The 26,689-nt window shown below is 41.2% G+C and overlaps 1 protein-coding gene across 1 annotated transcript; it reads left to right on the top strand.

The window, feature by feature from the left end:
* The first annotated feature begins 6 nt into the window (after positions 1–6).
* On the top strand, positions 7–26,689 carry STAT1 (signal transducer and activator of transcription 1). The gene is made up of 24 exons (XM_026091729.1): positions 7–1,378; positions 1,961–2,089; positions 2,709–2,853; positions 4,166–4,264; positions 6,026–6,121; positions 6,922–7,000; positions 8,391–8,482; positions 9,099–9,250; positions 9,527–9,685; positions 10,915–11,007; positions 11,503–11,562; positions 12,826–12,855; positions 12,939–13,032; positions 13,934–13,975; positions 14,875–14,958; positions 15,510–15,608; positions 16,153–16,288; positions 17,334–17,389; positions 18,475–18,569; positions 21,232–21,371; positions 22,720–22,905; positions 23,556–23,631; positions 24,095–24,197; positions 24,665–26,689. The coding sequence occupies exons 2-24, from the start codon at positions 1,962–1,964 to the stop codon at positions 24,686–24,688; spliced, it is 2,268 nt and encodes a 755-aa protein (XP_025947514.1). The 5' UTR covers positions 7–1,378; position 1,961; the 3' UTR covers positions 24,689–26,689.

The following is a 26,689-nucleotide window of genomic DNA, read 5'->3' as shown; positions in this document are numbered from 1 at the left end:
GCCCTGGCACCCGGCCCGGCCCGCAGGGAGCCGGCGGGGACAGCTGCCCTGCGCCCGGTCCCCTATCCGCGAGCGCCCGCTTTCCTGGCGATCAGCTGGGAAGCCAGAAACGATACTACAAGTGAGTCGTTACAAGACAATTGCAGCGGAGTTAGGCGTTGTTAAAGTTCAGCCGACACGGAAGGAGCCTCGAGCGCGGCCCTTAGCGAGGAGGCGAAGCCCTGTCGCCTCACGGCAGGACCGGAGCTGCTGCTGGCAGTACACGACCCACACAGCTACGGAGCAGGAGCTGATCTGGGGAAGGCCCTTCCTGCCAGACCCCTTTTCCCCAGAGATGCACACGGATGGCGGTTGCATCACCTTACCCAGGGGGAGATGGAAGAGCAAAGCAGGCTTTCCATCCTCACGCACCCCACTTGTCCGCTTGTCAGCACCAGGCCGAGCCCTCTACCCCACCAGCCTCGCTCATGGTTTCTCCACAAGCGGTACAGACTTCCTCCGCACTTCTTCAGTGTTTCCCTGCTCGAATCTCCAAGGATCATATTTGCTACACTATCACATTGCTCTTTAACCCCCCTGTTTGGATGGTTCTTTGCCAAGCTTCCTAAGCCCTTTTCCAGTTTGGTTGCTTTAAGACACAGGAGGCTTGGAGTATCTCATGGCTTTCTTTAAGCCATATAAAAAGTAAGGAGAAAAAAAACCCATGCATTTAGATACACCATTCCAACTTTCCTCACCAATATCATGCTTTAAGTGTTTGCCTTGGTGCCACTACAGTGTATTCAAATTAACTGCTGTGTTACCTATAATTGGAATCCAAGGAGTCCCAAAGCCCTTACTTTAAACATTGTAACATTTTTACCTCAGCCTTGCTTCTCGCACAGACTACATGCAACACAGCAGCTGAGGGATCCGGCATACAAACATTAACGTATTTGGCCGCAGCCTGCATATAAGGTACTCCTTCACCTCGGAGGGTGCACTGTTCTTTGGATAGGTCTTACCACCTTTTCAAAGAGGTTACAGATGCAAGCGGGCTTACACATCTCCACCTCAGCCTGGCATCTCTTCCCTGGACATATCTTTACCTGCCACTACTGCAAGACACTAACCTGCAGCCCAGAGAGGAGGAGAGAACTGCTTTGCAGAGAGAATCCGTACATCAGAACTAAAAGCCATTCCATAATAAAAGCATTAACTGTACAGCATGGCTTCTCCCAGTCATACTAGTTAATTCTAGATAACTCATGTCTACTGCAGAGAAGACTTGAATTTAGCATGAAAATCTGATTATAAGAACTAAAGCATAATATGAAGAGAACGTTTCAAATACTTCTCCATTTAAAGCAACCTGAGGTCCAGACCATTTTCAGAGCAGGTAAGTGGGGACACATATAGTACCTGAAAGTGAGCCGCTAGAGGTTTCTTTTTCCAGTCATTCTCCTCCCACCTCTGTGATCAGTGGGGAGTATATCTGCACAGACAAAATGGGATCTTGATCCTGCCGAGTACAGGCATAGGGCACACAGCTACTCGTACATGTGTATGAGTATAGGGGTACACCCCCGTAACAGGGCCTAAGGAAGAAAGAGTAGGGAATAGTAATTCCACCAGTACCCTAAGTGCTGTGAACAGGGATTCAAAGCAAAAAAGAAATGCAAGTTTCCATAAAGTGTGATTTAACTTTGAATTATTTTTTATGAAATAGCATGGTGACTGTCTTAATTTGCCTTTTTTTTATTATTATTATTAAAACAGGCATGGAAAAAGTTGTATTCAGTTTTGATGATTAGCTTTTTATGTTACATCCGAAAACAAAACATGTTTTTGTTTGCTGAAACACTTTTCCTTCCTGCTCATCCAATTTTGCCATTTTTAAATAAGAACTTTAAATGAGTGACTTTTCACAGTTCAGTCCAAATATTAATCATTTACGTTGATTTATTTTTTTTTCCCTCAGGATGACTCAGTGGTATCAGCTGCAGCAACTTGATTCCAAGTTTTTGGAACAAGTTCACCAGCTGTATGATGACAGCTTTCCTATGGAAATCAGACAGTACCTGGCACAGTGGCTGGAAAACCAAGACTGGTAAGCATGAGGGACTAGTGGTGATACCACCACTAGCAGTTGGCTTTCGGGTTACATGACAAGCAGTGGTCTCATGTGGAGTCACAGGCAGCAGAGAAGTGTTGGGGAAGCAAGCTGCTAGGTAAACCTTTGCTGGTAAGAACATTCAGTAGCTGTGTGTCTGCTACTCTACGTTCCCATCCCTCTTCAGGGCTTTCTAGAGGGGCCTGATATCTAGACTAAGTGTATTATCTCATTTTTCCTTTGATTGGTCTGTCATGGAAACAGTCTCTCACTGTTTGCTGGCTTTGAACTTTGGCCAAGATGTCTATGGAGTGTCTTCTTGTAGGTCTGTGGTACAACATGCACATGCATCAGATTCACTTTTGGCTTCCTGATGCTCATGGAATGGGTAAATGAAGTTAGACAGTATGTGGCAAGAATACTATAGGGGAAAACACAGCATTTCTGAATCACAGAAGATTAAGTTAAGAGGGAATGGAACTGGATTACATTTACAAGTAATTCTTACTGCTTGCAAACTACTGGAGTCAGAGAGAAAAATATATAGTACACTACTTTGTTTCTTGAATACCTGTTGAAAGTGTATTTAACACAAGCATGCCTTAAATTATTCTAGGGAACATGCAGCCAACAACGTATCTTTTGCTACGGTGCTATTCCATGACCTGCTGTCACAACTTGATGATCAGTTTAGTCGATTTTTGATAGAAAACAACTTTTTGCTGCAACACAACATAAGGAAAAGCAAACGTAATCTTCAGGTACGCCTGGGGCATATGCCTGTACATTTGCTTAAATTGTTTCGGTCGTACAATTGGATCCCTCTAAGACTACCTTGATGTGAGATATTTTTGCAAAGTGTTTGTGAGAAACCTAATTTAAGTTGTCAGAATTTAAATGTTACTCTGTTTTGGTTTTTAATTGTATACAGTTAGAAACTGTATCCAAGAGCTGTAGAAATAAAAAGTTGTACTTTGGAAGGTATTTACTCCATGTATTTGGCAGCGCTTCTATAAATGGAGTTTCATTTACCTTACCCCTTCCCAGTCAGTTTCCTCAGTAGTCTAGTAAGTCTTTGATGCAGCAGAAAAAACACAGGGGGAAGCAGGGGAAGAATTTTTTTCCATGTAACTCTAGAATCACAGTTGATAGCAAAGGACTTGTGATGAGACACCACTTCTGTGCGCCATATTGTACTGACAAAGAACAGGACCAAAGCAGTTTGTAGAGCATGGCACTGCAGAACACATCCATAGTTGATTTCATTATTTTTCCTTAGCTGATCTTCCCCTCCTGCCTGTTCTTTATAAGCCTGCAGAAGGAGCTACTGTAGGGCTCTGTACCAGAGAATCTTCCACAGAGTCACCTTTCCTGCAGCCTATTCCCACACACCTAGCTTATCCTCACCACAGATCACCTCTGGGGAAGTGTTTCCTGAGGAGGGTAGGAGAATGCAACCGCACTGTGCTTATCTGATTATAACTATATACACCAGCAATGATAAAGATCAGTCAAGAAGGCAGGGACAGCTCAGTGATTCCTGGGGCAGCATCATCCTGGTCAGGGTAGTACTCAATCCAGAACACATTTCAACCTTGTGTATGTAAAACACTGTTTCCAGCCTTGGCCCTGTTCATAAGCAACAGCAAACTTTTCTCCTTCACGTGCCTCAGCAAGAGCCATACCTGTCAAACTAGAGCAACAACCCTTCAAATCCAGCAGCTACACCTCAAAGGAGCGGAGGGGTGGCTGTCAGGAGAGGATGAGCTCTCGCTATGGCTATAGGGTAGTATCTCCCTTCTCCCAGACACAGCTGTTTACCATTGTTTTGTGTTGAGTCTCATCTCTTTTTATGCTCATGAAGTAGAATAGCTGGCAAAGTAATGCATTATTTTAAACAGTGAGAGCACATTGCAGCTGTTGCACTGCCCATAATCTTAGAAGACACTATGACCTGTGTGTCCCCTTGAGGCTTAAGTAATAGTCACTTGCTAATCTTTTTACCAGTCAGTTTGCTCAAGGACAAGAGATTCAGGGTATGTGTGTTTAACAACAGACTGTCTCTAATGTCAGGATCACTTCCAAGAAGACCCAATACACATGGCAATGGTCATCTACAACTGTCTGAAAGAGGAGAGGAAAATACTGAGCAGCGCCCAGTTGTCAAATCAGGTAATTCAGTCCTGGAATAGCTACCGCAGTTGTATCTGCCCCTTCTATTCCTGGAGGTGAAGGGAACAGAAAAAAGACTGAAATAAGCAGCAGGTCATCCTCCCTCTGCCCAACAACTCATGTTTCTTAAAGACATGAACGGTATGAATAAACAAACATTAGTATGCACCATTTGCACAATGTGGCTTGTTTGAGCTGTTTGAATCATTTGAAGGGGGAAGGAGGCAGGAAGTAAATTTTACTCCTTTGAGTGATGTAAAAGCTAAGCTGTTTTTCCATGCTATTGTAGTATAGCTTGATGTGCTCATCAGGTTTTATTACAATTTAACAAGTAGGGCTTGCCTTATCTCTCTAAGAAGCTTTTAGCTTTTCCTTCTTCTGCATTTTACTCCCAAATTTACTCTGTATTGAGTAGCCGAGCCTTGGTACTTCTCTGGACTGTCTCTCTGGAAAAATGATGCAATATTCTTCTTCCCAGTTACTTCTGAGTATTTCTCTCATTTCTTTTTTAAGTGAAGTCCATTTCATTCCTCTAAACCATAGGTAAAGCCATATTATCCTCTGCCCTCATCTGTTCTGATGCTTCATCTTTTTGTTTTTCARTAAAAAAATTTGCAGTTGGGAAAGGCATGCAATCTATATAGCTAGATGTAATCCACTTATGTAGAAATAAAATAATGATTGGCCAAGCCCGTTGAGTTTTGATACTGAAATACCTGCCTTTATGACACATTTTTGGCCACATGTTGTAGGGAGTGGGGAGAGTACTTGGTAATAAGCTTAAGCAAGGGAGCTAATGCAAGTGTTCAAAATAGCTCTTTAAAAATGCAGCTCTGGCAAAGCCATTCCCAGATACTTTGCAGCTGCAGTGCACCTTGTTCTGCTACATGACACAAAGCCCACACAACTGCCATGCTAGCATGCAAGGTGTTCAGGGGGATCAAAAAGGGAAATAAATACTCCTCTGCTGTGCACTTATTTTTGACACTAGGTACAACACCACACCCTACCTCTGCTTTTTAATAAAGTTACTCATTTCCCAAAGCTGAGAAGATAAAATGCAAAGTAGGCACAACTATAAGCATCATAAAAGGAAAGGCCCAAATGTTAGAGTATGCTTAGATTGCTTTAACAGTCTGACTTAAATCTATGAAGAGGGACCTTGCCCAGTTTATAGAAGTAAATTCTTTAGATTGCCTTAGCTTAAGGTAAAGAATTAAATCAGAACAACCCTTAGAAAAACAGGCATACCAGATTGCCCTGCATTGGAGGAACAATGAGTTTCTAACATACCAGGTTACCCTATTGCCTTTACGCAGACCTGTCTAGGTTCTTGCTCTTATCCTGTTTCTCCCTTTTTCCCCTTACCCTCTATGGGCATGTCTTACATTTCATTTGGATGTGATTCAACTTTCTCTAGCAAGGTTGCTTTTTCCTTAAAATATATTTAGAAGTTACATGAAGAAATCAAACAAAAGAATGAATTTGTGCAAAGAGTAAACAATTTTTTTTTTTAGCATTGTTATGATAAAAGCATAACCACACAAAAGGAGTTTTTTAATCCCCTGTGTTCTTTGCAAACTCACTTGAACTCAATTATTTTACAGTGCAAAATCTTGTTATGAATTATCAGAACCACCATGCTTTATTAACCTATTTATCAACAAAAGCCACTAATCTATGTTAATGAGAAAAATACATATTTGCTGTCACTGTTCACCCTGGTATGACTTTTGTTGTTGCTCTGCTTGCGTCCCCCAGATGGAAGTGGGGAGCATACAGAACACTGTGATTGGGATGCTGGACAAACAGAAGGAGCTTGATGCGAAAGTTAAGGCTGTAAAAAACAGTGTTATTGTAAGTAAAGTCAAATTAGGACTATATTTAAAGTAGCATTTGTCAATTCATAAATGTTTAAAACTTTCGGTGTATAAAATTGACTTTTAATGGCAAGTAAAAATAAGATTAGAGATAATTGGTTTTCAACTTTATCACCAGTGAACGTTTGAAAACAATAAGTAATTATTTGTCAATAGCTCAGTAGTACAGATGGGGCTTTTACTCATCTGACTATTTTAGCAATAGCAAATAGGATTCCTTTTTTAAAATGCTTTCTTGTGCTCAAATTTTGGCAATGAAAACATTTTTAGCCATCAAATACCAGCATCTGAGGAAAAATTCTAAGAAATTATATACTGACTTTGTCACTGTTAACTAGAAACTAAATTTTCAGTTAGCATATAGATAGTTACTGTCTACAGAACAAATAAGGTGATGACTGGAAGCTTTCTCCAAGCAATACTTGAGCATATAACAGTTTGTCTGAAATGCTAACTGCTGGCCCAAATGTTGCCTTCTATAGCCTAAGTTCTCCTAAATTCTGTGGAACTTATATGGCTAGACTCTACAAGAGCTTTTCCATATTTTATTATAAACAGATTTTTGTTAGCAGAGAAGAGGGAAGGTGAATAGGAGGCAGTTAAGTTTAGGGGCATTTCTTATTAAGGAGTTCCAGGAAAAGATGTTACTGTAAAACTGGAATTCATCTGCATAAATAACCAGCGTTAGCCAGTTCCTAACCAGTTCCTAACCAGCAAAAGTCTTGCATTATATTAAAATGTTAAATAATCGTGGCCAACTTGATTCATGCTTTATAGGATGTGGAGCAAGACATCAAGACATTAGAGGATGTGCAAGATGAATATGACTTTAAATGTAAAACCTTGCAGAACAGAGGTGAGAATTTTATACAGGACAAATCCTATTGCATGCACTTGATAAGAGTAACTCTGCTGTCTTATGTCAGGAAACTAAAATTAGTGATAAGCAGTCAAACTTACTGATCACATCCCTTCTTCATTAATTCTGTTTTATGCTGAAGCTTAATTCCTGAAAATGTGTTCTCTGTGTCTATTCTTATGAGAAGTAAGAGAGCCTGTTTGTTAATACAGCGTTCATTTGCACTTTACATCCCTTTGCTGCTAGAAATAGCAAACCCTATGGACTCTGTGACCATTCAACCACACATCTAAATAGTTAAGTTTAGGTTTCTCTTTGCCATCTTGTTTCACACATGCCTTCCCACTTCAAGTTTTGTGGATCCTTATCTACCAAGAGAAGCACATGCAGCTGTATTCAACACTAGTTTCATTATATAGATCTGTCTCTAAACACTTCCTAGGCTAAAATAGAAAATACCTTTCTGTGCAGAAACCTCACATGCTTCCTCTATGCGAGGAAAAACAAACAAACGTTAGTTTGAAATAGTTAAAGGGTCCTGCATTTCTATCCCCAGAGGAATCTAATCCTGTGCCAGGTAAGTTAGTGGGATTTCTGGTGACACAGCTGAGGTTCATTATTTCTGTTTCTGACAACTCTGTTCTAGAAAGGTTTCAGTTTCCAACACAAGTTAGCAGTTGGCTAGCCCTTAGCAGACATGTTTGGAAGATACTAGGAGAAGCACTGACCTCAAGATCTTGCCCTCTTTGTACCTGGGGGCAGGTAGCACTTCCATGGGACAGTTAAGAGCCTCTGACATAAGGTCAGTAGTCAGCAGAAGCAGTAGCTAGGGAGACTGTATAGCAGCTCTCAGGCTGGCCTAACCTCAGGAGGCTGTAAATACCCTTCCTTGAAATAACATTTAACTTTAGTTGCCCAGTTAAGTGACACGAATGATTCATGTTTGAAGTCAGCATGAGAACAAATTTCTGTACTGTGAAAACATACATGTACAATCATTATTTTGAACTGGGTTCTTGGTATCAGGAAGAAGCAAACTCATGTCTTAGTTATTTCACACACACAAAAAAAAGGCAAAAAGCTTTTGCTTTGCATTAGTATTTGAGGTGTAATCGCTGTCCTTTCAGGGGAAAAGGGGAATAAAAAAAAATCTAGAAGGCAGAACTTCCACTCTTAAGCTTTAAAGATATGCTTCAGTTGACGTTAGCCAGTTAGATCCCCTTCTCTCAGCATTTCCCCTACCCCTATTTCCCCAAGGACATGACCCATCACACTCCTCACTGCAACTGCAGGCCCTCATGGAACTCAGTCTCATCAGGCGTCCTCTGGATTTTCTGTACAAACCTGTAGAGGTGCTTCGGCTTTACAATTTGAACTTATTTTGCAGAGCATGAACCCAATGGTGTGTCACAGGAGGAATATAAGAAAGAACAGATGAATCTCAAGAAGATGTTTTTATTACTTGACATCAAGAGAAAGGTAGCGCTCTAGTTTTCTTTCAGAAGTCAACAGCACTTCATTTCAAACATGTTCATTTTCAGTGAGTTGACATACCAATTTATATAAAGAGAAAAAGCTTGTTTATTGCTATTACTTGAAGCGAGATTTCACCCTTTGCATTATTACTGAAAATCTAGAATCACTTTAAGCTGTAGTGTTTCTCTTCTCCTAGCAGCCTTACTTTATCAAATACTGTCAGGTAAAGCTGAGAGGAAAAAGACAAATGACAGGAAAAAGACAAATCTCATATTAGTCATGTTCTTGAGGGAAAAATGGTTAAAAAAAATTATAGCCACATTAGAGTTGAATGTGCTCACTAAYGTTGCAGTACTCAAATCTAGAGCAAGAACTGGTTGATCCAGTTATCCACTTGGAGGACACGTGGGCGTGAGATATTAGCTCCTCAGAAGTCAGTGTCACTAAAAATGCATTATTTCTCCATTTCATCCACAAATACTCCAGGTAAAAAGGAGGACTTAGGAAACATCCTCTTTTGAGGATAGCTCTTACTTTGAGGTCCTTGCAAAGTTTTGCAAGACATGGTTGTTCTTTATGAAGTATCTATATAAACAGATGAATCTCATATTCTCTATAGGAAGTGGTGAACAAAATAATACAGCTGTTGAACACCACAGAGCACACGCAGAGTGCTCTTATTAATGAGGAGCTGGTGGAGTGGAAACACAGACAACAGACTGCATGTATTGGTGGCCCCCCCAACGCCTGTCTTGACCAGCTACAGAGCTGGTAAGTCTCCAGTCAGCAGCTGCATTGGGCAGGAGCTTTAAAGCACGCTAAGAAGGAACACCAAATCTGCCAAATGTACTGATTATTTATATTGTGCTTATCTGTTTTGTCATAGCATAACTTCATTTCAGTGAATTTATTACCTCACCACATCTCCAATAAGCAAGGAGTGTTCTCTGTGCACCATGTAGTCCTTAGGGACAGTCATCTGGCCAGTGTACCAGCATTATTAGAATGGAAAAACATGCTAAAAATAATAAGACTATGTAATTGTAGGTTCACCATTGTTGCTGAAAGTCTACAGCAAGTTCGCCAGCAGCTCAAAAAGCTTGAGGAATTGGAGCAGAAACTTACCTACGACCCTGATCCCATCACAAAAAACAAACAAGTTCTGCAGGACCGAACATACAGTCTTTTCAAACAACTGATCCAGAGGTAACAGACAAGAAGGATCATTTTGTCRTTGTGTAAATAAATGCATGAAGAGCTCCTTCCCTTCTGTTCCCTCAATATTTCAGCACACTAACTTTGCATTTTCTGAGGTTTTCTTCAGTTTGTCACAAAAACTGAACTGAATGACCATTTTTGAGATTTACCCTGTAGGCCTATAGAAAAGGTTCACAATCTGTCATCATTTAAGTCAGTATGAGATCTGCTACAATATACATTGATAACAGGATCAGACTCCTAGTCTGTTAGTCCATTTCTTCCTTTTGGCCCCAAACCTGCAAGGAAGCTCAAGTAAACAGAGGCAAGAAACCATCTACACCAAGCCATGCCCAAGATAAATATGCACTAGACTCTCCATTGCTTTGTCTCTTGGCTCATCCTCCTTGACTCCACCATAGGGAGTCCAGCTCTACCTCTCTATAGGCGCTTTGATGCAAGATAGTGTAGCTGGTAGATGCCCCACTTAAGAGTCCCCATCTGTAAATACACAGTAGGCAACAATCTGTGCTGCAAAAGACTTGCAAACTAGCAGACAAGAGCAGGGGCAAGGGCTTATCTACAATAGGTAACCCCCCTATGTGGGGACCAAAACCACTAGAAACTAAAACTTAGGCTATATAAGTCCCATTCAAATGCTTTGAGTACTAGTCTTCAGTTGGAAGACACCAGGCAGTTTTTCAACTAAGTTAAGAGGAGCATTGGGCGCATCAGAATAGGTTAACATCAGGAATTCATGTCTCATTGGGGATAGCTAGCCCTCATCAAATCCCCTGCTAATTCATCTAGGTCTGTGTTGCTAACAAAGCACTGTGTCACAACATTATACCTGTAAGAGTTTAAGGGGTGCCAAAAATGGCAAATGAAGTGATACTCCTCACTTTCAGATTATGCTAGTTACATCACAGTATTTACATGCCATTTGATTTCAGGGAAGTTTGAAATAGCACTCTTCCCTCCCCAAGCCATTATTGTATTTAGAGAGAGGGGAAAAAAAAAAAACCCTTATGAAATCATTTATCCTTTCAGTATTTTTAGCCCTATTGAAACAAAAGCCAAAGAAATCCATGCATAGACATTGCAAAGATTGAAACAATGAATTGATAAAGTGTACAGTAGTATCAGTAAGTCACCTTTATTTAAGTTTATTTTGTATGTAATTTCTTCTTCCTTAAAGAAAATAGTAGTAAATGTTCTGTCATCTGTTTTTTCCATAGCTCCTTTGTGGTGGAGAGGCAGCCTTGCATGCCAACACATCCTCAGAGGCCATTAGTCCTGAAGACTGGAGTACAATTTACTGTGAAGTTGAGGTATGTTTCCCCTTCGCCATTTTGTGGTAAACCTTTCATTTCATTGACTTCCTATAGCCAAGAGGCTTGCACATCTTATGTGGTGGGCTAATTGCCCAGGTCGGGACAGGCAGAAGGGAGGTGCCCTGTGGCAGGGGATGCCTTCTGTCAAAGCTTAATTTGCATTTAAGTTTTTACCCTTTACTAGGATTTCAGAATATTGAATATATGACAACACAACCAGATAGCCAAACAGGCACGTGCAGACCATTCTGTCATGCAAAAAACCAACTTATTTGCCAATCTGTCTCTATCTCTAGGCAAGGAAGCAGGAGCAGTATCTATGGGCCTTGCTAGTTTATTCTGTCATTACATCTATATCATCTTGTATAGAGCAAGCTTGGGACCCATATATGGCAGCCTTGAGCTGTACAGTTTAAATATAACCTGTGATAAGCAGAACTATAAAAGAGAAGCTGTTTTGCAGTTGCAGTCATTTTTTTTTTTTCCTTCCAGATTGCTGGTGAAATTGCAGGAGCTGAACTATAACTTGAAAGTGAAAGTTTTGTTTGATAAGTACGTTGCATTTTTCTCATGCCTGTGTATGCTAATGGTAAGCAGTCCCTGTGCTGAAAAATCCAAAAGGCAGTCATGTTTTAGTGTTGGAGCTGGCCAGGAGCATGCTGGTTCTCCATGGCAGCAGGTACACCCTCCCCTCTACTCTCCATTAGAGACACCAGCCCAGAGCAGGGAAGGCCTCAGCTTCCCGCCACCAGCTCCGCTCAGTACCTTTGTGGAAGGGAGCTCAGTGCCATATCAGTCTGGACACAGAGTAGCACTTGGTCAGCATATGCACTGCAGACCACTTTTCTTTTCTATGGATGTTTCACTCAGGCTAGTACTAGCTGAAAGCATAGCACAGAACTCTGCTGTTTCCAGTCCCACAGAGCTTCCCTACTTCTCAGTTGCTTCTCAAAAATATCTTTTTAGACAGCCTCTAGTGAGGAATCTGGCTATCCTAAAGCTATCTTTGAGTTAGAGGCACAGACTAGCTCCCTTAAACAACGTTTGACATACTCTCAGTTAGTGAAAACTTGCAGTTATCTAAACAGACTTCTACCAGTGCTTTGTAAGCAAGTTCACCTCTTTGTAAACAACACAGAGAAGATGAATTCAACACTTGTTTTAAGAGGCCAGGGATGAGGAAGGACACCTAACAGGCTCTCCAAAATCACGATGGTGGCTGTAAGATCATGAAAGGGGTTTGTGCTTTTAAAAAAGGAGGTGTTTTTTGCCTTCTGATTTGAGTCTTTAGGGGGCATTGTTTACTCAAAACCACTCTGGGGCCCAGAAACTTGCATGGGAGGGTAGGGTTGGGGAAGAAAAGAAATTCTTACAGGGATCTGGAAGCTAAGGGTTTGAGAAATGCATCAGATAATTACGTAACTTGGTAAAACTCAGAAGTGAGAGAACCGATTTAAATGATGCAGTAATTTCTTCAAACTGTATGAAAGCAGGTTTGAAAGGACATAGAGAATGACTGTACTATATCGGTTGTTTCAGGGCAGAATTACAACCTGTGTAGTAAGAGAACAGACTTACTTCCATAAAGCCACCATAGCAAATTTTAAGCCTGAGTAAAGATAGCCAATGCGATGCAATGTTTGTTTTGACTGCCAGAACTGATTGCCTTCTCTTTTGCACAAAAGAAAAAAAAAATTTTTCACAGAAGCATTTCACCAGTTCTCAGCTCTGTCAGCTACTAAAACAAATACCCATACTCTGTCTGCAGAAGTTTTAAGAGATTAATTTTTTTTTTTTTTTTTTTTTTTTTGACAGAGATGTAAGTGAGAAGAACTCGGTCAAAGGGTATGTGGCACCGTGTTTTGACATATTGTTGGGTACTTTCAATGCATTTGAGATTCCTAATTCTTTTTCTTCTCTTTGTGAAGGTTCAGGAAATTTAATATTTTGGGAACAAACACAAAAGTAATGAACATGGAAGAATCTACTAATGGAAGTCTAGCAGCAGAATTCAGACACCTGGTAGGGGGATTTTTTTTCTTTTATTGCCACATCCGGTTATGCAGGTWGAGGGTGTGGTAGGAAGATAAATTTTTAACATTGAAGTCACTATTTACTTTTGTATTAGAGGACGTGTGAAGGTTTCTCTCCTTTATTCCTTTTTCTTCCCCTTTTTGAAGTCTTCAGCTTGTTCTAATTGAGGTAGTATTACTGTTTGCCTTTCTGGCCATATTTCAGGGTCAAAAGTATTTGCTGTTGTAATGTCTACATTGTAATGGGTTCCTTGCAGGAAGAAGAGATAAAGAAGCCTAGAAATACTGGTTTGGGCTCTTCAGAGGGGGACTCACGGGTAGGAAAGTTTGGTGTAGCTTAAAGCTCTTCAAGACTGGAAGAAGAAAATTGCATAAGGAGGGGCTGCTACAAGAAAGTCTGTGCTTTCAGCAGACTATGCAAAACTGTTGCAAGCTAGTTAGATGGGTTGCATCATAACAACTGGAAAGGAACTTGCATTTAGTCCTGAACCAGCTGGCATGGAATTCCCCCTTCCTTTCATTGTCCAGTACAGTCACTAACAACATCCAGAGTTTATTGTCAAATTCAGAGAGGTGCTTTGATAAACCACTATTTCATCCGAACCTTCCTGATTTCACTTGCTTCTGTTCCTGTAAGGCCTCTCACACAAAGGCATTGCATCATAAGGCTGCARTATCTATTTTCACAGCTGAATGCTTAATAAAGGATAGTGGTTACCTATAGTTTAATCCTTTGTCTTCCACAGCTTGAAGTCTAGTAGGTTCAGACACTAGAGCAGCAAGTTTCCATCCAGTTAAGCAACTAAGGCATGCAAGCATTTGCATCCCCTACCCACTTTCATGTGCAGCTGAAGTAGATGAGCAATTTATTTTTTGTTTTTTGTTTGCAGCAATTGAAAGAACAGAAAAATGCAGGAAGCAGAACAAATGAGGTAAGCAGCACTTTGTTGGTAAAACTTCTGCATAATAACCAAAAAGGCAATTAGCACTTAAGACAGAGCTCAGCTCAGCACCATGAAGAAACACACAGGATGAGATATTAATAGTAGAGGAGCTCAGTACTTCTAGGAAATGATCTGTCTGCATAGGAGCCATCCAGAAAAGGGAACTACTGCCAGAACGGTATCTCCTGGACTTTCCCTCACTGGCAGCTAGCTTTAACCGGACTTTCCGCCAATGACAGATTTTTCTGTGGCTTCTGGACAGCAGCCATAAAAGGGATGCCTAGAGAGTTCCTACTCTAAGAGGCAAACAGTTTGTAGGAAGTTACCATTGTCTCTTGACTGTGACCTGTAAACTTTCTGAAGGCCAGAGCAAGGGGTATCCCAGAGCAAGGAGTCTCTAGAGAAGTGAGCATTCCTCATGCTTGGGCAGAGGAGGTTTTGCCATGATGAATTCCTCACCACCCCATATAAACAGACTTTTTACCCCTGGAAGTTCTAGTAGAAGGTTAAATATCAGGGTACTGATAAAGCATCTTGTTAAAAGGTAGGCCGGAAGGGAGAGAAATATATTTTGTCTAATTTGGGAGACTACTACATAAAAACAAACAAAAAAAATCTCTGCCCTGTGATACCTATTTTAATTCCTTGAAACATTCATTTGAATGTCTTGGGGAAGAGGGATTCATAGGGGACTTAATCTGTATCAATTATCAGATGCTAAAGGGAACAGTTTTGCAGTACTGGTTCGGCTGAAATAATGAAGTAGGACTGCAGTGTTTGTTTCTGAACAGTATTTAATGCAATATTAGGAGGAGATAGTAAGGCTACCATCCTCAAACAAGCATTTCAGATTTTTAGTTAATTTTATGATTTTTCTTTCTTTAAAGGGTCCTCTCATTGTAACAGAAGAACTTCACTCTTTGAGCTTTGAGACGCAGCTGTGCCAGCCTGGCTTGGTAATAGATCTAGAGGTATGTCTTAAATGAAAGGCAGCTGGAATTAACCTCCTGTATATCATTCACTCTGAAGATCTAAGTTTTTGGGGGGGGTTGTTTTGTTTTAAAAAAAGACTTGTATATTAAGCACTTTCAGTTATTTCCAAATGCACGGATGACACTTCACAACGTCTCTGTATAGCAAGAATGCTCTCCAATCTCTGTGTAAGCAGCAGGGGAATGTGCTTTGCAAAACATCTGGTAACTAACCCTGTGTTTTGAGTTCTCTAGATATCAGTTTACATTTATTTCAGAAGCAGTATTATGAACTGTGTTATTAGCAAAAGTGCTATAATAACTAATATTAAGTGAATGCCATTATCAAAATTATCAGACAAAAATCACTTGAATCTTCTCCTTTCTAGTACTTCATATTGAAAGTCTCTCTACCACATACAAACTTCAAGTGGAAAAGTTATGTTCACAGGAGCAGGGAATTATAATGGAAACTCATTTGTAGATAATCTAGAGAAGGACGGCAGCAAGAGTACAGGATAGTCTGACATGTTTCCTCTTGCATCTTTCAGACCACATCCCTTCCCATTATTGTGATCTCAAATGTGAGCCAGCTTCCAAGTGGATGGGCTTCTATCTTGTGGTTCAACATGCTCTCTACTGATCCCAAGGTATTTGCAAAAACAAACAAACCAAAAACCCATGCCCTTCTTGGTCCTTTTTATGTGAAGAACAACTTCCACAGTTCCTAACTTTATATCAGAAATACTATGTGTAATTTTCAAAGACTGTCTTTATGTAAGAGGCTTATGCAGTTTTTTCAATGCAGATGACTTCCTTAATGGCTTTCAGATGTAAAAAGGAAGGCAGAGTGAATTATTTCTCCTGTCCTAAGAAAAGCAGTGTTTGGAACACATATAGGGATATTATACATTGTATTCAGTGTATACAGTGAGAAGCCAGGTACACACCTGAGAAATCAAATCCACTGCACTTGATTAATTAAGCCTTCTCCCACTGGGTAAAATTAATGTCCAAAAGAAAGTGCTTTTCCTGGTAAAGAGTCCCCATCAGAATAGCAGCCTTCTTTTCCAGATATGTCTCAAGCTGATATCCATTCCCAAATCTGCATTTTTTGGTGGAATGCACTTATGCAAATCCCCCCCCATTCCAAAATTACCTAACTGTATGTTTTATTTTTCCCCTCCATTCTAGAACTTGTCCTTCTTTTTGAATCCACCTTATGCAAAGTGGTCTAAACTTTCGGAAGTTTTGAGTTGGCAGTTTTCTTCTGTAACAAAGAGAGGACTTAATGCAGATCAATTGAGCATGCTGGGAGAGAAACTACTTGGTATGGTCTTATTTCAGCACTCTGCACCTTTTGGTTCTACTGAATAAGTAATGGGTTGTTTGTATTGAAGCTAAGTCTGCATTTAAGATTTTTACTTCCTCTCAGTCCTTTCCCCTCACACGATATTACATGTGGCAGTGAAATGTTTTCCAGTCTTTAGTAGGGTAGAGTTCAGAAGCAAGTGAAATTTAACAGGGTACAACTCACATACTGCTTTTGTGATGCGAAATTTGACAGAATCTTGGTCTCTAACACTAGCAGTATGAGAAACAAGCTTCCTAACTAAATTTGTTCTTAGAAATTGGCTTTTCTTCCTTCTCTCCTCTCTGACATAACCAAAATCCATAGTCTAGTCAGTATTGGGAAGAATTGGGCCCTGCAGCAAGGGCTGCAGAGCTCTGGCTACTGTAGTTGCAACATAAGATTTTTTTGCAGTTAGGAAGTGACTACAGAACATGGATGACATGATTAAAACAAGAGGGGAAAAAAAACCACTTGATTGTAACCAGAATGGAAAGACCCCCCTGCTCCTGGCAGGCCTAGGAGTCAGAGGTTCTGGGGCACAAGCCTACAAGTCACCAGAATTGAGACAGCAAAAGTGCTTAATTTTCCAATGACGTTGTGGGGGTCTACAAAGCTCCTACAGAARAGCAGTATGCCTTGCAATTTTCTTGTTTTGCTGGAGAAGAGATGTGAATGATTTTGATCTCTTTTCTGGAAGTGTTTTAAAACTGAGAAGCGCTATGTGTAACAGCGTAGCAAATGTCAGAATGAATTAGATCCCATATGCAAGGTCCATATTGCTCTGTGTAGCCTGTTAAAACAGATTTTTGTCATTCTTATGCAGTGAATGTTTCCAGAGGGAAGCCTTGCAAGCCATTGTGCTCTCCCCGTTTTAGCCATGAAAATACAGTAGCTACTCATTTCTTTCTTAGTCTAAGGGCTAAGAGAGTTATAAATAAACACTCAGATCTTGGTGCTGTAAGTAATTTACTTTCCATAAGTAACTTACTCAATATGACTGAAGTCAGTTTATTCTGTCTAGGGCCAACAAGTGGAGGATCTCATGATGGCCTTATTCCTTGGACAAGATTCTGCAAGGTATGAACTCAGTTTAAAAACTGAGACAGAATACAGAGCTTTGTTTTTCAGGATGCTTTCTCCCCCCCCCCCCGGTAGTTTACACTAATTATTCAAGAGTTTCTATAGTTGTAGGGGGTTTTGATGGTGGGGTTAAAGCAGCAGGGGAAGGAGGGGAAAGGGCTCGTAACAGCAAGTAGTAGATGATTTTGAGATGGCTATTAATAGAATAGTTTTCCATTTTTTAATCACTACCAAAAGTGTCAGAAAACAGCAAGATGGTTATTTCTTCCGTCTTAATGAAAGGCATTTCCCAGACCAGGAGCAGCAGAATTAGGGTGAGGGTTAACACGGGGCAGCCAAGAGGGTCAGTGTGACTGTAGAAAGCCACATCATGGGATTTCACAACCCTGGCTGCAGCAGTCTGCAGTAAGATAGGAGGACTCTTCCCCACACTTTGGCTTTAAACACTAAGCTGGTATAGATAAGCAGTAGATGACAGGAGCAAGGAGCAGAGCCCAGGGGTAACAGAGGCAAAGCTCTGGTGACCTGCAAGCACTCAGGTTCGCTAGTATGGCTCTGTCCTGAGGAATGGAAATCCAGGCCCAAACAGAGGGTGGCTCTACCCTCTAACCCATTCTGCCAAGGAACCTGGCTTAAAGCTCTACTGAATAGGTTGAATGTTCAAGAGCTCCAGCAAGGGCAGTGCCCAGGCTGCACCCAGAGCCTTTGCTGCCTCCCTAACCCAGTGTAGCTGCATGAAAGGTGTCTGAGCACGTTTGTGACTACAGTAGGCTCAGGCAGGCATCTACCTGACATCACACTGCTGCTTGTCTTAAGGTCCAGTATATGCTTCATTCTCCAGAGCTTCTGAGCTTTTGGAGTAGACTAACAGAAAGTGAAAAAATGGCAAAGAACAGAAGGGAGAGTGGGGGAGGGGGAGAAAAAAGTAGGGAGGAAACACACAAAAGCAGAAAGATGCTGGCACCTGTCAGGACAGGATCAAGAGCCTGCTTGCTTCCCTGTCCCCCACACACTTAACAAGACTCGCATTTTATTATCACTATTCTTCCCCTCCCCCACTCTTTTCACACTCTGAATTTCAGGAAAATATAAATGATAAGAATTTCCCCTTTTGGCTGTGGATTGAAGGAATCTTGGAGCTTATTAAGAAGCATCTCCTGTGTCTCTGGAATGACGGGTAAGACCTGAGTGGAGTTAACAAAGATGTGGTCATTGCCTCAAGCCTTTCACTTAGGCTAGCAGTTGCATCCTCAGGCTGTGATGTTGTTTGCGTTGTTATTTTGGGTCCAACAGAGTGGAACCTCCAACCAGAAGAGTTTGGGGGAACAAAATTCTAATAGTGAGGACATCTCTATTGATGCAACTGCTTGAGTAAAAGTGTCAGATGGTCATCTGATGTGCCACTAAGACCACAGAAGAGCAGTGCCTTGAATGTTAGGTTTTTGCTTCCGCTTCAACTATATTCTTTCTCCACACCCTAGAACAGACCCTCTTTCTGTTTGTCAGGGAAGACTAAAGTACAAAGAATAATTCATAAAGAAGTCATCCATATTAAAAAAAAAAAACAACACACAAACACACACACACATACCCACCCCAAAAAGCCCAGCATTTGTGAGCTTGTGGGTGGCAGCAGTCAGACTCTGAACTTTCATACCAGTAGTATGAGTCCAGAAGTTAATCTTTGCTGATTTTAGAGTAGGAAGCAGTAGGAATCTGACAGCCTGAAAACCAGTTCCATTTGCCCTTTAATACTGGGTTGGTAAATCTTGAATTCTGATATTGCTGCAAGAAACAGGTTCAGCCAAGGTCACAATCCTGTATTTTAGTTGTCCATTTAGGTTCAGCCACATTATGAAACACTGTGGACAGCTTGCTCACAGCAGAGCATCCTAGTATCCTGCAAGTCTGCAGAATCTACAACAGCAGAATTGCTCTGTCTTGCTACATTCAGACTCCAAATTATTACCTCCTACTTTCATATGAGAGTTTTATCTAATCTGTTTACTATACAACCTTGTTCCACTGCCTAAAATGCAGTGAGCAGATGACAAGCACACAACAGAACTTCATGTTTGTCAAATCCAGAGGTGCCAGGATCACTCAAGCTGTGTACTGTCTTGTGCTTGCCTGCCTTCCTCCCTCCCCCAGCATGCTTTGCCCAGCTGGGAGGTCTCTGCTCCGGCTGTTTCCCATTCATATCCAWGAGCCAGGGAAACCACCACGTCTGAGCTCAGGCATTCCTCAGCAGGATAGAGACTGTGCTCCTCTTGAGGGCACATGGGTAGCACTTAACTGAATAGTGCAGGTCTACAGAGGTGTCTAGCTTCTGGTCTCTCCGCACTGCTAAGAGACCCCATTTTCAGACTTTAACCTACATATCTCTTAGATGTGTGGGCTCCAGCGCAATGGGAGCTTTTGTCATTGTTATTGAAGCAGAGTCATAGTTCTCTACTGTTTTATGTTCCATCTCAGTATGGTTGTGTACCTACAGGATGCTTTTTGTATATGGCTTTGATTGTGTACAGTCTCAAACAGCATTACATTGCCTCTTCCTTATGAGCAATTCCCCATCTAAGTGTTAACGGATAACGAGGTGCAAGTTAAATCCTAAATGTAATCAAAGTCAGAGATTTAGTACTGTTACTCCCCCATCAGCTTTAAAGAAAAAAGAAAGGAAGAAAAAAAAAGTCACAGATCTTTGGTTTTCTACTAGGAAGGCAAAAAGGGAAATTGAAGGGGAAAAAAACACTGCAGAGATACTTGAATAGAAAAGACTGCCAAATATGTAGTATCATTAGGATAGTGACTCCCCTTGTATACAAAGAAATACGTAGTACAGCCTCAAGAACACTTACCTTTCTTCCACTTCATACATGGGCGATGGGAAGGCAAGAGTTTATCATTTAAGATGCTCATTATCATTTAAGATGCTGTGCCATAAAATGCATTTGTTATCTGAATCACACTATTTTAGAAAAACAGAACAAAAACAAGACACAGCTTACAGCTCCTGAAATTTCTAAGTAAAAACTCTATTACTTATTTAGCAGTTTGTGTAAAGAGTACATTCCTTAACTTAATGTGCTACAGTGCAGTTATTATGCAAAACTTCATGGAATATTTTGAGGAATAAGCAGTTCAAAGAAATTCTGACCTTTTAAAGAAAGGCATTTGGGGTTTGACGAGAGTTATGATCTGGCGCTGGCTTGTATGACTCCCTCTCTCCCCAGTACCTGTTCAGACTGGTCCATTAGCTATTATTACTGCAGTGGCCTTCTTGCCTACCCTAAGCACAGGGAGTTTTGGTGGTTGAAACAGCACAAATGGAACAGCTTCTCTGGGAAATACAGACAAGGAAAACAAACAAAAAAAAACCCCACACACCTGTGTGGATGCAATCTGGTAACAGGCAAGCTTAGTTCCTTTCATCTGCCAAAGAGAAAAGGAGTGACTGTTCCTTAATACACTTTCAACGTTAAAGCTGCTGTCTAGCACCTGATCATGGTGCACATATGTAACTTGACTTCTGCTTCCATATCCCAGTTTTGGTAGCAAGAGTTAGTTTCTTGTATTCAGAGTTCAGACAAGCCACCAGGCAACAAGGCAGGCAGGGGGGCAGGAAGCTGTGGTGATTCATGGCTTCCATAGTGCAACTCCAACCTGCCAGTGTTACTGCTACTTTCCCAGCGGTTCCTAGGACAAAGCCTTCTGTGAGATTGCTATGAGTACTTTAGATTTTTTTAAGTGATAGAAGCTTTCTAGTTTTGCTTGCTAGACTGTACAGCTTGGATTTCATGTTGAGGGGTAAATTCAGTTTTTCCTTTTCAACATTACAGCTGCATCATGGGTTTCATCAGTAAAGAGAAAGAACGTGCTTTGTTGAAGGACCAGAGTCCAGGGACATTTTTACTAAGATTCAGTGAAAGCAGCAGAGAGGGAGCCATCACATTTACTTGGGTAGAAGGATCTCAGAATGGTAAGCCAGTAATAGAGACTATCTTTGTCTTCAAAACATAGGTGTACATCAGAACAAGAAAGTTCCATGCTTTTCTCTTTCACACTGAGCACCAATGCAGGACACCACCCTGCAGTACCATCCTTACAAGCAACAGGCCACAAACCACAGCAGACACATGCCTCGGCTGGCATAGTTCATAAGGTACACAGTAGATGGTTCAGAGTTTCAGCCAGGACTAGAAACACTTCTCAGATACTATTTTTGGCCAAGAAGTTTGTAGAGGACAAACTGCCTAGACTGCCTCCCCTGCCTACTTTAAGTTCCCTCTTCTCAATACACCATTAGTACATACACATCTGTCTCTCCCTCCATGCCCTTATCACCCTCCTGATCAGATATTTCTCTCCTGGGGCAGTTCACTCTAGCTGCACCCTGCTCCCCATACTACTGTGCTTCCCCCTTGCTTCATCTAGTACACGGCATTCCTTTCTTGGACTGCTTTCTTCCACTCATTGCCCATCACATGTGTTCCTTCCTTCCTTCCTCTGTTTTCCCCAGGTAATTCACATGTTCACTTACTTCATTATCCTCATAGTTCTTCTTGTTCCTGTTTCCAGAAAGGGACAGATGAGCAGTTGGGCTCCCCTGTTAGCTGGAGTGCTTCTTTCACCCTCTTTCAGAGGCTCTAGGAACTCAGAAGCTTCAGCAAGACGCAATCACCTCTGACACCTATCAGCGTTCTCTGCCTTATCATTCTACTTAAATCAACCCCACCTGCCAGGATGCCACAGCTGTTGACACCCCATTTGGCTGAGTCCAATATCTACAATAGCTGGAGAGAGAAACTGCTTAATATAATTGAATGACCTCCTTCTTTTTCTTTGCTACCTTCGTACCTGAGACACTCAAAGTTGAAAAAAGAAGTGAAAGCATTTGGAGCTTTAGGGGAGTCTTTATCTTTCTCTCTTTTCATAACAGCCCTAGAGGTCTATTAGGATCAAACTTCCTAGTAGGTAATAAGGTTTAAATGGCCTCTTCTGGAAGCAAGCTGAAAAGGACAGTTTACAGTAAATGGCAGCACAGCTTGCATTAAAGAAACATGGCAGTTAATTTCCATGGAGAGGTCACCCCAAAATGCACAAAGAGCCATTACTGTATGCTATCCCCCATCCCCTTTCCTACCCTGCAGAACAGTGGTGCTCACTTTGAAAATGAATGTTATAAATAATTATGCTGCATGGTAGGTTCATTCAGATATACCTTCTGTTCACTTGACCTCTGATTTTGTGGGTGCAGCTGCACTTTTTGTGAGCAGTTTTTCATAAAGCTTTGAAACCATCTTTAAGTCGTCTTCTCTCATTTGTAGAGCCACAGTTCCACTCGGTAGAACCATACACCAAGAAGGAGCTCTCTGCTGTTACTTTCCCTGATATCATTCGCAACTACAAAGTGATGGCAGCTGAAAACATTCCTGAAAATCCACTGAGATTTCTGTACCCAGATATCCCCAAAGACAATGCCTTCGGCAAATACTACTCCAGACCTAAGGAGGGTGAGTGCTATAAATGGCTGATGTGGTGTAAGTGTGAGGTTTATTCTTGAGATACTTCAGCACTGGATAATTCTGTAGCATATGAAGAAAGTGTAGCAACTGGACTGAAAATCTTGGCCACCTAACCTATGCTTGAGTGCTTCTCAGATGAAAAGTGAGAACAGGCTTCTGAGCAATTTAGAAGGTTAAGAAAAAAAATCTGTTTTTAAAGAGGTACAGCATGAGATCTAGTCAGATCAAAAACTGAGAACATAATTGTTTCTGGCCCTCTTAACTCAGTTTTTATGTCTGTCGGTTAGATATCTCAGAGATACAAGGTCCCGCAAACAGCCAGAACCATGACTGTTGTATTTGACTATTACACTGCACTGATACTGGCTGGCCAGCCCTTGCAGCATGTATTGATACACCTCCAGGAAACGTTAGGGGAGGGTTTTGTTCCCCATTTTCTACAGGGGAAAAGCAAAAAGGAAAAACTGACCAAAGAGAAATTAATTAACCATAGTGCTGTAAAATGCATGAGAGACTTGCATATTATCTGGGCTACTAGCTTTATTTCTGGAACAATAAAGATGGCAATGTGAGGTAAACTTGCTAAAAACAGCTGCTGTTTTTTTTTTTTTTYCCCTCCTTTTTTCCTCTCCTTGAAGCCCCAGAGCCTATGGATTTGGATGGTCCCAAGGGAAATGGCTACATCAAGACTGAGTTAATCTCTGTATCTGAAGTGTAAGTTTGCACAAAAATGCTGGATTTCTAGGAACTTAATGTAATTTTGCAGCTGTAGTTTGTGTGTCTTCACAATATTTAAGGTGCAGGTGTCCCTATCAAATCTTTCCTCTCGTTCTGCTAAGGCTTGAGAATGTGGTCATACCACATTCATGCACTGCTGTGATTGAAAAACTTACTATTTTTAGGTAAAAACCCTAGAAACTTACCAGCAGTTGTAATGACAAATTATTTCTTGAAAAGCAAGTTCTGGAAGACTTGTCAAGTTGAGTGTAGATCACTGAGTCTTCCCAGCTTTCATTTAAAGCCATGCTGGCTTTGCAGAGCATGGTGTATTTATCACTGGCTCGGTCTCCTGTGAAGGTGATCTCATTAGTGGAACTTTTGGACTCAGAGCCAGACATGGTAGCCCAGCTGTGCCCCACTTTATTTAAGGCCATCCTTACTCTTCTCTCCCTTTTAGCCACCCTTCTAGGCTCCAGTCTCCAGAAAATCTCCTCCCCATGTCTCCTGAGGAGTTTGATGAGGTATCTCGGATGGTGGGCCCAGCAGAGATTGATACTGTGGTATGTATTATAAAACAGAGCTTTGGGAGGGGACCTTGAGCTGCAACTAACTTTTTTTTCCCCTCCAAATACTTCAGACATTTAATACAAGCTAATAGCTCAGTATGCTTCTCTTCCAATGGGTAAGAAAAGCTGGGAATCCGGACAGTTAAACTTTCTAAGGTTATTCATCCTACCAGAGTTTGGAGGTGACTTACCCAATGCTATGAGTTGTTCTGCTTCATACTTTCTCGTGGTGATAGGGGTGAAGAACAGGAGAGCAAAGTTTCCTGTCTTTATCTTGTAGGGGGAAGAAAGGAGGGGGTGAAGGAATAGGCTGTAGTTCTTTGTATGGTATTTAGGGAGCGGGAGGGAGGGTGCTATTTGGGAAGGACTTGGTTGTGTTCAGTAGTTAGCAAAGACTGTAAAGTATCGGGGCATTATGTGGTCTGAGTTGAAATTGTTAACATGCGCTTTCCTTCTTACAGATGTGTTCAGCATATTCAACTTAAACGTTGAGCTCTCCACTGCATCATTAGCACAGCCGAGTAGCTTATGCCTATGTCATCTTGTTCCACAGTTAGCAGCTAAGCGACAAGCTTCATTTCAATGCCCTGGAAAGGCTCTGGCTATTTCATGGCACATCAGTTTCTCAATGTGAAGGTCCAGTAGCTGTTTTTAATCAGTTAACTAAGATTTAACTAGTAAGAATATAAACAGCAGTCTGAGTAGCCTTCTTATGTGCACTTTTCCTTTTCTGTTTGTAAGTTCATTCTTTGTTAAAGATTTTTCCATTAACAAGATGCTGTGCCAGAGTGCAGGAAGAGAGGGGGAATACTTCTCTTTTCAAGAGGGGGAGTGGGAATGAGCGAGGTCCTCAGCAAGGGCATTGAGACAGATGGGAGAAACATGCATTTTTGTTTAAGTGAAATAGTCAAATTCACATTTAGTCAAATTTCACATTTAAAGTAGTTGGCTCTACATAGAAGGCTTCAAAGGAAAGACAGTTTTTTGACAGAGATCATGTTCAGAAAGCTTGCACCGTCTCCCAATTCTACTTCCAAAGAACTTTTGCAGCATTGAATTTTCTTCAACAGCATAAAAAGGGGAGCAGAGAAATACTCTGCAAGTATTATGCTGCACTGAATCTGTGTATTATTAAAGTCTGTCCTGGCGTCATCTTTTCCAAGGGCATGGCCTACTGCTCTGCAGGAGAACATGATCCATAGAAGTGCCTGCATTTCATTTTTGCTTGCTTCTTAATGAAAGATCTTTTTGACAGGTCTTTGCACAATCTTTTTCATAAAGAGCGCTTCTTGGCTAACACCTTAATGCTGCATTGGCACACATTGAGCATGCAGGTCACCATGTACAGACTTCAGTCATGCTTTCTAATAGCACTGTCAAACAAACCGAGAACCTACTCTTAGAGTACAAAAGGGGGTTGAATTTGTTGTTATGCACATTGCTTAACCTCCCAAGGTAGGATCTGGTTGCTAGTATCTTTTCTTTTTACAGTAATATCTGCCTAATTTAGGTTATAACAGGTGGCATAACACTTAATTTTCTTATGCAGTATGAACCAGGGCATTTATTTTAACTGGATTTGAATAGCTAGAAGATGCTACAGGCTTTGATAAAGAAATGTATTTGCAGTTGGGGAAAAGGCACAGGAGAGTAAAGAAGTTAAATTTATATTGAGTAATGGCTGCAGGACATGCAAACTTCAGTGCTTAAAGGATGTAAAAGGAGGAACAGATTTGTTTCTCAGCATATTTGAAGATCGTTTACAACTCACAGCTAAGAGACACAGCTGTCCTAAGCAGATGGTGCCTTGGACCRATGGCACAGCTGATCAGAGAGACTGCAGAACCTGCTCCAGCCCCTGCCTCTGGTGCAGGTGCTTCTGCTGCTCCTGAACCTGCTGCTGACCATTCCCACTGCCTGGGAGGACAGCACTGGCACACAGGACTTACGGGGACTGCAGAGTTACTTCTCCAGCAGTTAGCTGCTTCTTAAAGTAAATTACTGGTTGAATTGGGGGCATTGTGCCCAGGAAGACTGATGTAACCCCTGCAAAAGCTGGAGAGGAAAGATATTCTTAATGGATCTAGAGCATACAAAGTATGTACTTAAATGGAAAGTATCACCAAGTTGTCTTGTTTTTAGTACCCTGGTAGTACAGAATATCACAGCAGGTGACCTAGTACTTTAGTTCTATTAAATAGCTGAATGTGTATCTTAGGCTTTTAATATGAGATCAAACATTTGTTCTTTGAGCCGCAGCTTGTACTCATGTTCTATATGCAAGGTCTTGTTCTTTGTACTTTTATACTTTAATTTTATCTAATGGGGTCAAATTTTCTTGTGAGATTTACAGCAATGGCCTTATTATTCATGGTTTTGTCTTTAAATGGACAGTAGTTCTAAAAGCAATGTTTTTTCCAGTGGAATACTAGTTCTTTTGCCATTTAAAATAAATTGAAGTGTCCATAGGCACTTTTGTCCTTCCA

Source organism: Apteryx rowi, unplaced genomic scaffold (assembly GCF_003343035.1).
Source record: "Apteryx rowi isolate R43461 unplaced genomic scaffold, aptRow1 scaffold_92, whole genome shotgun sequence".
NCBI lineage: Eukaryota > Metazoa > Chordata > Aves > Apterygiformes > Apterygidae > Apteryx > Apteryx rowi.
This window is presented reverse-complemented; position numbering and strand designations above follow the sequence as displayed.

Excerpts from the sequence above, each read along its gene's own strand:
- STAT1 (XM_026091729.1), top strand. The coding sequence starts at position 1,962 with ATGACTCAGTGGTATCAGCTGCAGCAACTTGATTCCAAGTTTTTGGAA. Across the intron at positions 8,483-9,098 it reads TACTTGACATCAAGAGAAAG|GAAGTGGTGAACAAAATAAT; the intron begins GTAGCGCTCTAG and ends TATTCTCTATAG. Across the intron at positions 14,959-15,509 it reads GCTTGGTAATAGATCTAGAG|ACCACATCCCTTCCCATTAT; the intron begins GTATGTCTTAAA and ends TGCATCTTTCAG.